This window comes from Nicotiana attenuata, unplaced genomic scaffold (genome assembly GCF_001879085.1).
Source record: "Nicotiana attenuata strain UT unplaced genomic scaffold, NIATTr2, whole genome shotgun sequence".
NCBI lineage: Eukaryota > Viridiplantae > Streptophyta > Magnoliopsida > Solanales > Solanaceae > Nicotiana > Nicotiana attenuata.
The window spans coordinates 729,859-747,235 of NW_017670291.1; the positions used below are offsets into that span (position 1 = coordinate 729,859).

The following is a 17,377-nucleotide window of genomic DNA, read 5'->3' on the forward strand; positions in this document are numbered from 1 at the left end:
ATCAGTTCAGAAGAAACCATAAAAGCACAAGGGCATGGAAGTAAACAACTACGAATGATTATAGGCAAGTAAGGATATCAAAAAGGTCCGTAATAAGCTCACAGCTTTACGAGAGTCAAGCGTTCTCCCAAAGTACTACAACGAAAGACTAGCTGAGAAAATGAGGAAGAAGGCTTTAACCTAAGCACAGTGACCTAAAGAGGAAATGGTCTGGTAACAACAGTTTCACAACAACATTGTACGGAAATTCCGGCATGCGTGGGAGCTAAGATAAGCTAAGTATGCACGCAACAAGGGGAAGAAAGATCAAGAAAGATAATAGCTTACGTTAAAAGAAAGCTGAGAAGGAATGAAAGGAGTTACTCGATCAATGATCCAGAGTTGGTTGCGTTAAGAACTCACTTAAAGGTTTGGAGTTTTATATATGCAGCATATACAGCCGTAGAAGATTCTGGTATACGTTAAAAGAGCCCAGGTCATAAACGAAGGATTAAATTGTTAAATAATTGTATCATGCATATTCCTCAGCGCCCATGAAAGGCTAAACAGAATAACTAATACCAGGAGTCGCAGGTCGGAAGATATCTTAAGCCTACATAGAGGCTGATCAGAAAAAGAGGATCCTAAAGAGTTACATCGACTAAGCAAAACAGGAGGGACCAAGAGAATTATAGAACTCAGGATCACTCTTAAGTAGCAGAGGTATAAGAAAGATAGTACAGTAGCCATATTTTATAATAGCTCTATGATGAAGCCAACTGAAGAGTACCGGCCTCATAAGAAGTCAGTACGAAGCTCCCACCGGATTGTGTATGCACTAGAGGTGTAAGAATTATAATAGAGCTTCAAGTTATGGACGTGAATTATACCTATGTAGAAGGGAGGTCATGAAAGAGATAGAAGATACGATGTGAGATTTTAAGGTAAGAAGGTAAAGGTGAACAACGTACGAGATACTCAAAGGCAGAATATGTGAATAGTCCATACTTCGGATAGAAGGCTAGAAGTGTTGGAATTTAATATCCAAGAATGATAGCGGCATAGTTAGTGGCATATCTCATAGCCTATGCTTTATCGAGGAGGCTAATTAAGACAGTAAAGAAGAGTTAGAGACGGTGTGATTTCTCACTTGATGTCCCAGAATGACATAAGGAAATCTATGATGCAAGCAAGTTGAAAGGCTGCAAGTAATATAAATAGAGTTGTGTAGGTCGCAAACCATTGTATGGTGAAGCGACAAGGTTCTAGAAGACAAGAGTAAGGATAAGAAAGGGTGAGTGAGAATGTAACGGAAATGGATAAGTCCTCAGGATTAAGCCCATGAATACAAGAAGAGCAAATGGTTTCTCTAAATTATACAAAGCTCGCTATAGCTTGAATAAACTCAAAGGAGTCTAAGACTAATAGTATTTAGAATGCCACCCCGGTAATAGAATGAAGGTGTAATTGTGATAGATAAAACATGACATTTGGGCCTTCGATTGAGTAATGATTCAACGAAGAAAAGAAACAGATCTTATGAATTGGACAGGATTAAAGTACCCACGCAAGGTGAATCACATTGGGATGTTGTGAGGTACGGCTATGAAAGCAGGGTATCGCCCCAGGTGGATCAATCTAATCATTTCAGACGTTCCCCGATAAAACGTGAATCCTAGCAGCAATATTACATAAAAGGTTAAGTTATCAGTAGTATATTGTAGATTAATATTGAGGTGAATCAACAATGGATGGACAAAAGCTACAAAGTATGAGATAAGATTAGGACGTCATTCTAAAAATGAACAATAATGAGGAAGCATTAAAGGATTTAAATTTATACATATGGAATGAGTAACAAGAGTAAGCTGGGACTTGGTAACAGACCTCAACAACGATAAATTAAAGTAAGAGTTATGGCAGTAAATTCATAAGGATGGTTAAACGGCCTATGCGATGAGATATAGCAATATTCGTAAATCCAACAAAGTATCGAGCAAAAGACTTCAATATGCCTATAGAGGCCTAGAGAGGCATCCTATTAAGCCTTATATATACAAAGTAAGGCCTACAGATTGACTAAAAGGTATAAGGAAAAAGGAAAGATGAATCGCATAAGTGCACCTACAAAGCCAGGGCCATACGGGCCGCATGACAAGAGGTAACAGAAGATGCAAGATTAGAAAGATTTCGACCACAGATCATGATATGAGCAAAAAGACTAAAGGGGGGAATACCCTAGACTTTGGATTTATTCAAGGAGCAAATGCTTGAATGGCAAGAAGAGTATTAATGTATTCACAAGAGCTATAAGTTACGAAAATGATAAGAGCACTAGTCAACATTCGAGGACGAATGTTTCAAAGAGGGGAATGATGTTACACCCGCAATATTATGTCAATATTACGTCCCGCGATATTATATTACGACAATGTTATGCTCTGCAGTAATATGTTATGATGATGTCACCCAATGCAGTAATACATTACGGTGATGTTACGCTTCGCAGTAATAAGTTACAACGATGTTGCACCCTACAGTATTTTATGTTGAATTCGTCATAAGGTAATTGACATCAGTCCAAGGAAAAGATTATTCGAAGATTATAAGGATTTTAAGTGATTAGTAAATTCGTGAAGGTGAAAGGGGGAGCAAGTAAAAAAAATGAATTTTGTCCAAATTTGGCATTATGGGTAAAATACGGCCCGAGCTAAAATACCCGGTATTTATGGGCTAGTGACGTGCAAGGTACTACATGCCCATGCTAGAAGGGTGTATAAGGTATGTGAAAAGTGAGTAATATTTTAAATAATTTGGCGCAATTTTTAAATTATGCGGGTAATTGGTTAATTACCGGACAACGTGATATTACCCGATTAACTAATAAGCGGATAAAAAACTTAATAATTATCCCCACCCCACGTGGCAAAAAGCCACCAAAGTGGGAAATGACTAAGAAGTCATTTTTGCCAAATGGCTAATCATGAATATGACCAAGACATTACCTACAAGTCTTGGAAAATAAGACTTTGTATCTAGAAAACTAACCAAGGAATTCATTAGTAGAAATATCTTGAACAAAAAGCTTCAGGACTATATTATGCCAAGAACAATGGAAAGCAAAGCAAACTCCAATTTCAAAAGACAAGCTTCATTCTGATGACTTCAAATTCATTTCATTTCAAAACCAACAACAATTTTTACATTCTGTTATGAAACAACGTGAAAAGCAGAAGCAATTTCAAGCTCCAATCTAACGTCCAAGCCTCACCCCAAATCAGATCAAATTCATTCCAAAATTTTAGGAACCAAAAACAAATTTCATCCGTGAATCCTTAAGAAGCAGGGGCAAGTTTCGCTCAGTCAACGAAGATTTTCCAACGGAGTATTACACGGAGTTTTTCTTATTCTAGGTATGTTAAGGCTAAGCTCTTCTTTCATTTGGCATGATCTCGTCATTACATTCATATCCCGAAATTTACGTATATTTTGCTAGTCTCGCAAGTTACGTATATTTTTCTAGTTTTGTAAGTTACAATATTCTCCTTATCGGGACTTTATATTCCATTGAGTATTTCCCTCTTCCAGCCAAGAGAGCAGAGAGTTTATATATACAGTATTAAAAGTATTTTCATTACCATCGAGCTATAATCGATGGGCAGGGTCCTATTGGGCAACCTCTGATCAGATGGTAAGTTATATACCGAGCCTACTGTGGTCGAGCGCATATGAGCGAGCCCAGTTGGTCGAGATACATAGCCTAGTATGGCCGAGCGCTTATGAGCGAGCCTACTACGGCAGAGCAGATATATATGTATACCGAGCCTTATAGGGCCGGACAGCTATTTTACTTACTATATTGAGAGAATTGAGTCAGTATCAGCAGGTAAGCATATCTTCAGTTTATCTTTGACTTCCAGCTACTTGAAGTTATTATATTATCAGTTCAGTTTCAGCTTTCAGTATATTGCCTTACATACTCAGTACATTATTTCGTACTGACGTTCCTTTTCTGAGGGTGCTGCATTTCATGCGAGCAGGTCAGACAGACAGACAAGTAGGCCTCTTCAATAAGTGTTGCCCGAGTTCAGCTTGATCGGTAAGCTCCATGCGTTTCGGAGTTTCCGGGTCTAGAGCCTTATGTATATCTTGTATATATACGTATATATGTCATGAGTAGGTCGGAGAGCCGTTCTGATCACAGTATACCCATTAGTAGAGGCTTGTAGACATATCTTGTTAGTTAGTGTAGTATGTTGGGCTTTCAGGACTTATATGTATATTTGGTTGGTTTGTCAGCTGTAATAAATATGACGGCCTTGTCGGCCAAGTTTTATATTGATATTTAGTCAGCATTCGCTGTCGTCTTGCAATGTGGCCCATGGCCAAAAGTATGACATCATATGTTCAGAGTCCCTTAGTTGCATGTTGGTACACAAGAATAGGTGAGGCACTGGGTTGCCGGTCTCGCCCCCCAAGTTCGGGGCGTGACATAAGGCTACCATTCTGCCTTCCGAGACTAAACATTGTCTCCATCTGCATTTTCTGCATTGCATATGGCTACCATTCTGCCTTCCGAGACTAAACACATTCTCCATCTGCATTTTCTGCATTGCATAAGGCTACCATTCTGCCTTCCGAGACTAAACACTGTCTCCATCTGCATTTTTCGCATTGCATAAGGCTACCATTCTGCCTTCCGAGACTAAACACTATCTCCATCTGCATTTTGTGCATTGCATAAGGCTACCATTCTGCCTTCCGAGACTAAACACTATCTCCACCTGCATTTTTCGCATTGCATAAGGCTACCATTCTGCCTTCCGAGACTAAACACTGTCTTCATCTGCATGTGCATGGCTGAAAGATTGCCGCTTTATTTACACTTGTACGGCTGAAAGATTGCCACTTTATTTACGCTTTCACGGCTGAAAGATCGCCACTTTATTTACATTTGCATGGCTGAAAGATCGCCACTTTATTTACGCTTGCACGGTTGAAAGATCGCCACTTTATTTACGCTTCATGGGCTGAAAGATCGCCACCTACTGCATTTCATGGGCTGAAAGATCGCAAAATTATCTGAGATCGTCATTGTTCGGAGGCACCATTTACATAGCCCGAGAACACCATGTCATGGCCTGAAGATCCCTTTAATTTCGCACATCATTATTCAAAGGCATCATGGTTCGGAGGCATCATTCGCATAGCCCGAGAGCGTCATTTCATAGCCTGCGAATCCTTTATTATATGCTTCATGGCCTAGGACATCATGGTCTAAGGACGTCATCCTAACCGTTCAAGGACATCACTCATGGTCCGACGGGAACTTGCTTCATGTTTAAATTTACGCACAATATATGCTTGTATTGCTTATTTGCAGGTAAACCGGCAAGCAACGGCCATCTCGGCAGGAGCGATTCCGCTCCAGTGCCCGCAACCCTACTAAACCTTAACCATTCATCCCAACCTGAATATTGCGTCCGTTCTTGAAAGGCTTCCATCGACATATTCCGCCGACAGATCCCGAACTACATATGGCCTGATTCCTGTAAAACCAGGGATATGAGGGCAGCTCAGAAGCCGGAGCACGGCCAAATTTTCTTCAAAACATTTCGTTCGGTCAAAATTGGTCATCATGTCTTTACCCGACAACTCTTTCTTCCTTCCCGGGTAAAGAGGGACAGCTGTTGATACCCAATTTTTTTCTGTATATTTTTTATATGCAAAATATCTTTAAAATAGCATATATACGCATATATAAGTATATCCAAGCATTTTACTATTTTTTTCCCATAATTTTAAGTTTTTTAAAATGATTTATTTCCCTTTTTCATCCATAAAAACCCAATGATTAATTCCGAAATTATTATTCTTTGGTAATTTACTTATTGGAATTTTATATTTATATTAAAATATAGCTAGTATGATTTTTGCACATTTTTTACAAATTTATTTAGTATTTTAAAAGCTAAATTGCGTATAATTGCAACATTAGCCTATTTTAAGATTTAATTGCGTTTATAATTATAAAATTGGGTCCAGTATTTTTAATCTAATATTTATATATTATTAATTAATTTAGTACCTTTAATTTTTTTCCAGAAATTAATTTATTGTTTTTATAAATTAAATAGGGGAAAATTGGCTATTTAAGTTATAGCCATAACTGGCTCTCGATTTTGGCCAAAATCGGACCAATTCCAACCCAATTTACAATTAAAAAAACCCGACCCACACCCCATTGACCCTTACCCAAACCTGGAACCCACCTACCTATTTTAGTCCTGACCGTTGATCTCCCAAATCAACGCTCCAAACAACTCCTTTCCTTTTTAATTTCTAAACGACCCCAACCCTAAACCATTTTACCAAAGACACCGCCTTCAGATTCTCTCCTCTTCTCTCCTCTCTCAAGACCTAACCCTAAAACTCCATCAAATCACCTCCTTCTCTGGCCATCTCCGGCCACCTCCTTTCAACCCCAAGTCTCCGATGGGCCTCTCATCGCCTTGCTCAACATCTCTAGGGCCTTCGAGGATCCTGGGCCGTGTTGATTTGGACCTAGGGTTTCTGGTTCTTTTACATATGGGTTCTCCGGTGTGATTTTGGGCAAAATCACACCCTATATGTCACGATCGGTGAAGTTTCAACAGGTTCTTTCAACTTATATTTGGGTTTCCTTTTGAAACCCTAACTCTCTCCTGAATCTCTCAAAACGGTGTTATTTTCATGCTATAAGCATGTTTTCTTCTATGTTCTGCTTATTCTCGAGCTTCTTCTGAAAGATCATCTACTTTGAACCGTTTTCCCTTTCTTTGAAAAACTAGGGTTTCTTGGAGTTCTTTTACGCATGTTTCAACCGATTTCTTTATGATTAAACCTTTTCCTTGTTCATTCTGACCGATTTTATGCTCCTACTATTTTTTTTTAGCTTGACTCTGCTAAAAACCCTAATTTCTAAAGATTTTTCTTCGTTTTGGTTATGTGTGTTAGCATGATTTCTGTACTCTGGTTCTATGTGAGCATATTTCTTCGTTTTGATTATGTGTGTTAGCCCGATTTTCTTTGCCTTGTCTCTATGTGTTAGCATGTTTCTTCGCTTTGATTATGTGTGTTAGCCTGACCTCCTTTTCCTTGGTTTTGTGTGCTAGCCTATTTACCTGATTCTTGTTAATGTGTCGTGGTCACCATGCTTCGAACATGTCCGGCTGAATCTTAGCCTATTTACACTATCTCTGAATGATTGTGTTTGCTCATCTCTTGTTCCCTTCTGTCTATATGGCTGACTTTGTTTGCTACTCTTGTTCATTCGCTTCTATTTATATGTTGAGAATACAGAATTATGACTTCACATAATTGATTCTTATTTTCCTTGATTGTTGGTAATTGAAAGACTTTCTTTCAAAGCCCTAGAATTCTACTCGCCTGTTTAAATTAACTGACTTTGTTACCTTATTTGCTTTGGTACCTTGTTATGCTGAGCCTTTCCTTAATTGGAATTTTCCTGAATTTGGTCCTAATTGACTACTATATGCATTCTGAACCTTGACTCCTTCCTTATTTAATCCTGCACTGATTTTTTCTTCTTGCCTTATATGGTGCTGAATCTTTTCGTTTGATTTTGATTCCCTTAACAAAGGGGAGTACTTCCTTGATTCTCTAATTGATTGATTCTGAGTTCTTAAATTAACATACTACTGTGATTTTTACCTTATTTCACCAGCTACTTTCAACTATAAATACCCTAAGTCTTTCACACGAAAAACACACCGTCTTCCTGACTTACACTTATACACAATAATATTCTCTCTTCTTGTCTGCACTCTGACCTGTTCACAAGACTTGCTGTTTTTCTCTACTTGTTTCTTTGAAACTGGTATGTCTGGATTTAAGCTTCAGCATTACAGCAATGTGTTTATTTATAGTTTGTGTATCCATGTCTATTTGATGTTTCTGTAGAGCTCAATATTTCAATTAGCATGCTGCTTTCTTTCTGTTTGTTTATGCTATGAATCCCTGTTCCTTACCCCTTATGTGTTTGAGCATATGGTTTAAGACATGGCAATATATAAGTTATTGTCCATGAATTAAACTTGGTCCTTTGGGATCCTAATCTCTAAACAGTGTGTTCTAACAGGCTTATGGGTGTGCTAGCATTTCCCATTGCTGGGTATGTCCACCAGCCTGTCTTTGCTTCTTTACCACCTCCCATATATCCCTATGTGTGCTGGTTTGAGCTGTTTCCCTTTACCTTTCCCCTCTCAGAACTCTGTTCCTGCACTTACACTCTCTCTTAGTCCCTAAGTTCTGCCCCCTCTTGTGAGCCTTGCCTTGGGACCTTGATTCCCTCTGAACTTGGACACTTGAGGGCTGGCCCTTCCACACTACACTATGTCTTAATCTGGTGATGCATTTGGGTGTGAGCACTGCCCGGAGTCCATATGAGGCTCTTAGGGAACTCTGACACATCCAAAAGGGGAGAAAGGCTTTGGATCATGATCTCATTGGAGTTGGTTTACTTCATATTTCAGACAGGAAATCTGAATCAGGCTCTCCTTGGTTGTACTTTTTAATTTCTTATGTATTTTTCTTTTTATCTTCATTCTGGGCTATAATAATTTTGTAATAAACTCTTGGGGATGGCTAGTGAAAAAAGGAGGGATAACTATGTATGCAAAGGGTAGATATCCTGCCTATAGGTGTATTTCTGAATTCCTGCATTCCCATATAGATATCCTACCTATAGGTTATTTCTGAATATCTGCACTTCTCATATAGATACCATGTCTACAATTACCTGAAAATCTGAATCCTGCATATGCACATAGAAAATATGCCTATAGGTCTTTCAGAATCCTGCATATACAGTCTTCATCAGGCAATCATGTTTATAGGTCTTAATCAATCAACTGCAATTGGATATCATGTTCATAGGCTTTATAAATGAAATTCAGTATCTAGGTATCATGCTTATAGGTTTTCTGCATTTTACCATGTCTGTTAAAAGGGTTTAAAATCAATATGCATAGAAAGCGTGTCCATAGGAGTTATTAATCAAGTCTGAATCGCCCCTCTCGCTTATAAGTCTAAAACCAGTAATAATAACGACCATCAATTACAGAACTTATGATCTCTTGCTAAAACTTGCTTTCTTTAATAACTGACGACTCTCTTAAATCATTATGTATTCAGTTTATTTCATTGTCTCTAAAATCAGTAGATATCATGCCTATAGGACCCTCGTCCAACACCTAGGCAAGCCTTAGGGCTAAAATTATAAACTGAATCAGATTTTATTAGCTACAACCAGCAGGCAGGCCTGATTCAGGCTTCTTATCCGAACTATGTAATAAATCAGTTTGCCTCAACCTCTAAGTTTTAATCATACCTTAAACAGTATGTGTAAGTATGTGTAAGTCATGCTAAATTATGTTTTTTCTTTGGTTTAAAGGAGGTCTATCTGAGCCCTTCACTTGTTTATGTGCTCTCCCCCAACTTGCTATACGTGTTTTTGTATGTCGCCTTAGAGTTTTTGCCTTTGAAACTATAAACAAGCCTAATATCCCTCCCTTTTAGGATTAGTAGTCCTAACTGCCTCCGGGACTGATAGGATTGAGGCGGGTAATAGCATGCAATAAGTAAACGAGACCATCCCGCGCATTAATACCTTAACGGGGTGGGAAAGGGTAGATATGGATATGATGACCACGCGATAACATCACGTGTAGCCCCTCACTGAGGAGTGATTACCGGATGTTGTGTGGGGTGATCCATATTATTTATAAACCTAGGACCCCCTTCCCTTTAATTCTTTGATTCTTTGCTTCTTTTTTTTTTCAAATTTTAAACTATTTCTCTAAGAAAAAAAAATCAGTATCCCTTTCGTTCTTTCTAACTTTGCTTATTTGTAACCATTATGTGAAAATCCCCTTACTTGAAGTTTTATTTTCCACTTAAGTCACAACAATAGTTTGGCCGGGAACCACACTAGTGGATCCTGAGGGGTGCCTAACACCTTCCCCTTGGGATAATTTCAAGCCCTTACCCAATCTCTGGTTACTTGACTCAAACCCTTCTAGTGTCCTAATGCACTTAAATCATTAGGTGGCGACTCTTCAATTCAAAACTCAATTCCCAAAAGGGAACGAGTTGTCTTCCTAGATGCCATAAACCCGATTTCGCGAGAAAAAGGGGGCGCGACATCGGGCTATCAGTAAAATAGGGTGCTCAGCCCTAAATAATATTTTCATGCATCAAAATGGAGTAATAAAGACTGAGTTATGAAATCAGTAAACATAGCATGACTGAGTATAGGTTTTTAAATCAAAATAGTGAGAGGATAATAAGAAAAAGCCCCTAAGGGTCCAAACAGCTCTGGCACAAGGCCCAAATATGGCATTCAGCCCAATTTATAGGAAATTCTTTCTAAAACACATAAGTATTATATTATTTAAGTCAAATACGCAACTTTATAGTTGCTACGGGACGGACGAAGTCACAATCCCCAACGGTACACGCCCACACGCCCATCACCTAGCATGTGCGTCACCTATAAATAGTAAAACAATGTGAAATCCGGGGTTTCATACCCTCGGGACTAGATTTACAATCATTACTTACCTCAAACCGGACCAAACTCTAATCCGCGATGCCTTTGCCTCTCGGCTCGGCCTACAAATGCTCAAAATCTAACCAAAATCAGTACTACATCATTAATACATGCTAAAGGAACAAAGCCCATGCGAAAATTATCAAATTAAATAAAAGATCCCGAAATTGGCCAAACCCGACCCCCGGGCCCACTTCTCCGAATCGAACAAAAATTACAAAACCAGGATCCTTATCCTCTCACGAGTCCATACACACAAAATTTACCAAAATCTATCTTCATTTGACCCCTCAATCGCCCTATTTTAACTCTCAAGTTCCAAGCCCTAATTCCCCAATTTTCACCCTTAAATCCCACAAATTTCATGCTTAATCAACTGAAAATCACCATAGAATCGAGTTTTAGGTTCAAAAACATTACCTCAACGAGTTTCCCCTTGAATCCCTCTTCAAAACCCTCCAAAAGCTCCAAAAAGCGAGTTGAAATTGTGAAGAAATGACCAAAATTCGCGAAGGGTCCTTTGTATACTTTCTGCCCAGGGATCTCGCACCTGCGACTCCATAAGCGCACCTGCACTTCCGCTTCTGCGGAAAAATATCCGCTTCTGCGGATTTCACTTAACTTGCCAGCTCTCGCATATGCAGTCGCCTTACCGCGCCTGTGGCATCGCAAATGCGGTATACCTAGCCGCACCTGCGGTCCTCCACGCACCTGCGCCTCCTTTCCGCTCCTGCGGAGCTCGCACCAGCGGTCCCCAATCCGCAGGTGCGGATATGACAGAAACAGCAGCACCAGCTACAATTTCTCAAGTTCAAACTTTTTGATGGCCATCCGAAATCATCCCGAGACCCTCAACCAAACATGCCAACAAGTCACATATCAACATTCAAACTTATTCCAACCTTCAGAGCACTTAAAACAATATCAAAACACCAAATCACCCTCGGATTTCAAAACTTCCGAATTCTGCAAACGATGCCAAAACCTATGAAACCTCATCCGAATGACCTGAAATTTTGCACAAACATCACAAATGACACAAGGGACCTACTCCAATTTCTGAAATTTCAATCCGACCTCGATATCAAAATTTCCACTACCGATCGAAAGACGCCAATTTTCCAATTTTGCCAATTCAAGCCTAAACTTACCACAGACCTCCAAATCACATTCCAGATGCGCTCCCAAGTCCAAAATCGCCTAACGAAGCTAACCAAATTATAAAAATCCAAATCCGAGATCGAATACTAAAAGGTCAAAACTTCGTCAAACCTTTCAAATTTAAAGCTTCAAGTTGAGAATCATTCTTCCATATCTGTTCCGATTAACCTGAAAACCAAAACCGACGATTTATATAAGTCATAATACATCATACGGGGATAGTCATGCCCGCGAACTGGCTAGCGAAGTGAAAATGCTCAAAACGACTGGCCGGGTCATTACAACACGAGTTCTCCAAAGTTGTTGTATTAACTGGTGGGGGAGTTTGCGCTGCATTGGGTAATCCTCTAACAAATACTTGCAGTGCACTGTTTACGTGTTCTGCAATTTGCTTTGGAGCATCCTGCTCCACGGTTTGGTCGTCTTCCTGCCGATCTTCAGCGCGCGACGCAGACCTTTCAGGTGAACTTCCACGGGATTACTGAGGGGATCCCGTAGGTGTGTGGTGTGGTGGAGTTCCACCTTGTTGGTTCAGCTGGTTGTTCTCGTTAACGGTTGACATACTTGGTCGTTAAAAATGAAGTTCGGAAAGTGAACAGATTACAGATTCCCGACAATTAAATCAATTTGTTTAACCCAAAAATAGATTTCTCGGTCAAAGTCAATATCTAGAAGAAATCAGGTTATTGATAACCAAGATTTACTTCACTTTCACAATAATTTGAAGAATAAATCAAGGAATGAAAATAATTGACAAAGAAAATATGAAACAGATTGATAATCACTCCCAAAATATCGATTTAGAACCTTGAGAATAAAGTAAAGAATGATTACATGGATTTTAATTATTATCCAATGCCATTACAAATGAGGTTTCGGTCCTTATATAGGAGCACACAACTGTAACGGTTTCCTTACTAATTCGGGTTCACTAATGGCATTAATTGTTTTGATTACCCGTTACCATATCAATTGTAACCGAAGTATTTATGGCTAAAGATTTCCTGACCGTATCGATTTTCCTTCCTTATTTATGACAGGTTCGTGCATCATTCTTTCTTTCTTAATGGCCTTTATTCATTCCGCTCCTTTTCTCCTTTTACAACTGTCAGGTTCGGCTCTTTTCTCGGTGTAAACCCAAAGGTGTTCCTTCCGTGTCTTTTTCGCATTCTTTAACTCATATAATTAGGAACGCCACTTGTCGCTATATTGATGGTCCATGTACCATGCCCTGTCACCTCAATGATAGACCATGTGTCATGCCTTTTTTTCACTAATCCAAATGAGAGGTTCACCTTTTCTATATCATATCTGGATGCAGTTGCAAGCGGATGCAATCAGAAATTTGCCTGGCGTAGTATCTTTGCGTCATTTCTTGCCCATTTTAGGAAGCTGTATTAGAAGAGCTGTTTGAAAACTAGTTCTAGCATATTATGTTAAGATTTATTTGTTATTTGTACACTGTAAATACTAATAGGATATAACTTATTATATGTTGAAAATTCATCCACAAGAAATCAATGCAAGGCAAAATCATTGAAGGTTATTTTAAAAAGAGGAAAAGGACCAACAGGACAAAATAAATTAACAAAATAAATAATTGTCGTAAATGTTTTAGCCTAGAGATATTTATAGGTAAAATAAGAAACTTGACCTCTCTTAATTTTTCAATTTATTAAAGAAATCGTGCATGTCCGATGTAGAGGATAGACATAGAAAGGAAGAGAATTTTACGATTAGTTTACGTTCAAATCATATTCTCATAATATGCGAGAACTTTAAAAAGGTAGCAAGCTCGCCTACTTGAGATTTGGTAATATATGCTAGTGTGTGATACTTCTTGTACTACCCTCGAGAGTTGTGGAGGATGGATAAGATTCCTCCACAAATCAAAGATCTTGGGCTAAAGCCTTGGAAATGGAAAAGTTTGAGCAATTTTTAGAAACCACTATTGTTTAGTGGCTATTAACTTCCTATAGCTATCATATACATAATTACTTTCTATAGCTACTATTTAGTTGTTAGGCGACTATATTTGCTGTATACGCGCTATTGTATTCATGAACACGGTAGCGGAATTCGCCTAAAAAATAGGGCAGTCCAGCTGTGCGATTGTATTCATGAATAAAGTAGCGAAATTCGCCTAAAAAATAGGAGAATCCAGCTATTTAATAACGGAAAGAGGATCAATTAGCTGTATCACTCCTAATAACTCAACAAAATCAATTATACATAAATTTCGAAGTTGTGGCTTTCGAGGAAGAAAAGGGCTTTCGGGTTTGGAAGCAGAAGTGATTTCACAAAATGTGTTGACGAGTGCTTCTCTTTTTGTGGATTGGCGGTGAGGTTTGCTTGATTTTTCATCCTTTTCTGTTGCTTCTTCATATTTCTCCATTTAAAAAAGATTAGTGTGTCTCTGTATTTTCTTTTTGTGGATTGGCGGTGAGATTTGCTTGATTTTTCATCCTTTTCTGCTGTTGCTTCTTCATCTTTCTCTCCTTCTGCTCACTACAAGAAAAGGAGGATATAGCGACACTTAATTAGTCACCTTTCTAATAAATGTCGGAAACAAAGTAATTTACTGATCCATTTATGAAAAAATGTTGTAAAGTTAATGTCATTTGATGATAAAAGCCGGGAATACTATGACAATTGTTATAGATGATACAATATTACGACATATTTAACGACGAGAATTTACCGTATTCAAAAAATTTAATTACTTTAAATGTAGAAACTATATCTCCAATTGTACAGCGGCTTCCGTGAAGACCTAATTCTTTTAGGTCTCCTTCACCCTTTGCGGCTGCAATCTCTTCTCGTCAACCGCAGTGGTTCCACCATTCATAATATAGCTTATTGCTGACCTGTAATTTCTTCTCTGCCTTTGGCGTCATGGTGGAGGGAAAAAGATGCAACACGAGAATTCCCTTTCTCTTTACTGTTTAGATCTCTCTTTCTCTATTGTGACCATGTATCTGTTTTGTTCTCAAATCGTTTATATGTGAACTTCTTCTTTTTTATTGATAATCTTATATGGCTTAATTACGATATTTATAGATTTATTATATGGTTTTGATGAGGTCGTTTGCCTACACATGGGTACTTTCTCAAATTTGTGGTACTTTTGTTATGTGCTTCATATATTCACTAAAGCTAATTTTTTTCTATAAAGCATTAAGGTTAATTTTGTTAAATTCTCCATCTTGCTTAAAATAAGTTAGTCATAATCTAAATTTAATGTATAGTGATGAATGTTACTGGTGTTTTCCTTCAAAGAAATTCAGATGATTGATTGGTAGGGAATATGTTGTTCTTGTGGAGAATGACATTGTTGCCAATTATATGAATATATGAGGCAACTCTTATCAGTTTTCGGTGGTCATAGCTATCAAGCTGAAAAATAAAATTGTTCATGACATGTACTTAGTCTTTTTGTGTATGATATGGAGTCCTAATGAGCACGTCTAGAGTATTGCTTCTTACGGTAATGTCCTTCTATATTTGATGGATAATTCTCTATTAATGTTTTTTGTTTTCAACTCATGATTATTCCTACTTGTTGAAATGAAAGGTAACTTATGAAGATGATGCTTATAAAGAAATTGCATTGTGATCCGTCTTTCTTATCTTTGTCAACAGCTATCAAATAGACAGATACATAAGTGAATGAGGAAGGGATCTTTGGAAGAAAGTGCAGAAAGAGTGAAAGAGGAGTTGAAGAAGTGAAGACGTCTCTTGTTGTTCGAAGATCGGATAGTTAGATTTTGCCTGAATATTGATAAATAATTTTATCATGACATTGATTATTGTAAAGAGAACATATATTATTCTATTAGATATTGAGAACTTCTATCTTTAAAATATTGCTTTCAGTATATATTGTCTATGGTGGATTACATTTATAGGATATATAACTTGAATTTGGATTACGGCTTCATGTAAACATCGACGCTTCTAAATATGTCAAAAACAAAACAGAATGTGCTTGAAACTCATCATGCTGACATTAATAAAAGTCTAGAAATAAATGTAACTCTTTATTTAGTGATATTAGCTCACATGTCGTAAATTTCTATGTGACATGTACCTAAATGACGTAAAATAAATGTTGTAAAACTTTTGCCGACATTTAATTAGATATCAAAAAATTCCTGACCCCAAAATCTCCGACATTTAAGCTAAATGTAAAATAAATATCAGTTAATGAATTGGTGACATTTATTTAACTAAATACGATACTTATAAAGTGTCGTCATAGGTCTAATTTCTTGTAGTGGCTTCTACTAGGTGTACTAGTATGCATTACTCCTCCTTTTTCTCAAGAGGCAGAGTTTGGTATGTATTCGTTTCTTCAGCCGAAATTGGAGGTTTATGACTATGGCCAAATTTGATAAAGAAGAGAGATGATTGAGAATCTTGCTGAGGAGGAGAGAGAAGGAAAAGAGAGAGAACATAACTTTCGTATTTCACGTCTTAATGGTAGGATATAAAATATATATTTATTTTATTATAAAATAGATTAGATAGCTATAAGTAATAATATTTTAAAATTATTTTGGTTTATAGTAAATAGGGTGTCATAGGTTGCTATAGGAGGTAAAGCGTTTTCCTCTTTAATGAGTCGTAACAAAACAAAAAGTACTCCTCCCATTCTACCTTTTTATGGGCACTATTTTCTTATTAGTACATTTTAAAAAGTTTAGTTTGTCTCTGTATTTTCTTATTTGGAAAACTTTTATAATCACACAAATGTTTTGACTTGTTTAACACCACAAGTTTTAAAATTTTATAACACATAAATGTTATGATACATTTAAGACTACAAGTTTCAAATATATTTCTCTTTTTATTAATTTTTTTGTCAAATCAAACTAAGACAAACAAATTGAAACTCAAGAAGTAAATTTGAGGAGTTAGGACACTAGTCAAGATATAAACATTCTAAAATTGTTTGAGTATTCTCCGTTTGAAAGGAAACAAAAAAGTCAAGCAGATTTTTGGGGAAACGGTAAGCTTGACCACGTTTACTCTGTTTGGTTTTGTTTTTTGAACTCAAAAGAAAAGCTTTATTAAACTGAATTAAACACCACCGAGTTTAATAAAACACAATAAATAAAAAAATATACGACTCTGCTGGGGATCGAACCCAGACTCTCTGGTTTCGTAGACCAGCGCCTTATCCATTGGGCCACAGAGTCTTTGGTGCTCCTTTCCCTAAGCACAACAGATATACCCAATATTCACTTGGAAACACTCTTCCTCTCATTTTCCTTTTCCTGCTATTTCCACCTGTTACCTTCCTTGCTTGTTCTAAGCAAATATTATCAGCTATATCCTGGATTCATTTTGCCTTAGAAGGGTAATGAGAACAGTGGCATGCCATGGAGCAGCACAACTTTCAGCCATTGACCTTGCAATGTAATATAGAATTTACTCTATTTCGAAGAAAATAAATATTGTAGTAGACAGTTTATGCTCTTGGGTTTCAAGCACCTATTAACAACTTAAAAGATTTTACTCCCACACTCTAATTACATTCCACGGAATGCATTTTATGTTCCATCTGCTAATGTCAATTGAGCACATAAAAAACAAAATTCTTTGAGCATATGAGGATAGGGT

General features: G+C 37.6%; 1 protein-coding gene and 1 non-coding gene across 2 annotated transcripts in view; one reads left to right on the forward strand and one right to left on the reverse strand.

Annotated features, from left to right (window-relative positions):
* LOC109237337 overlaps nucleotides 1–13,166 on the forward strand; it is a 39,282-nt gene extending 26,116 nt beyond the window's left edge. Inside the window, exons 5-7 of the mRNA XM_019403633.1 lie at nucleotides 11,236–11,356; nucleotides 12,117–12,214; nucleotides 13,074–13,166. Of these exons, the coding sequence (XP_019259178.1) occupies nucleotides 11,236–11,356; nucleotides 12,117–12,214; nucleotides 13,074–13,166 (312 nt within the window). The remainder of the gene's footprint in view (nucleotides 1–11,235; nucleotides 11,357–12,116; nucleotides 12,215–13,073) is intronic.
* Nucleotides 13,167–16,880: 3,714 nt separating this feature from the next.
* On the reverse strand, nucleotides 16,881–16,953 carry TRNAR-ACG. Its single transcript has one exon. It is a non-coding gene; the product is annotated as a tRNA-Arg (tRNA).
* Between the last annotated feature and the right edge of the window lie 424 nt (nucleotides 16,954–17,377).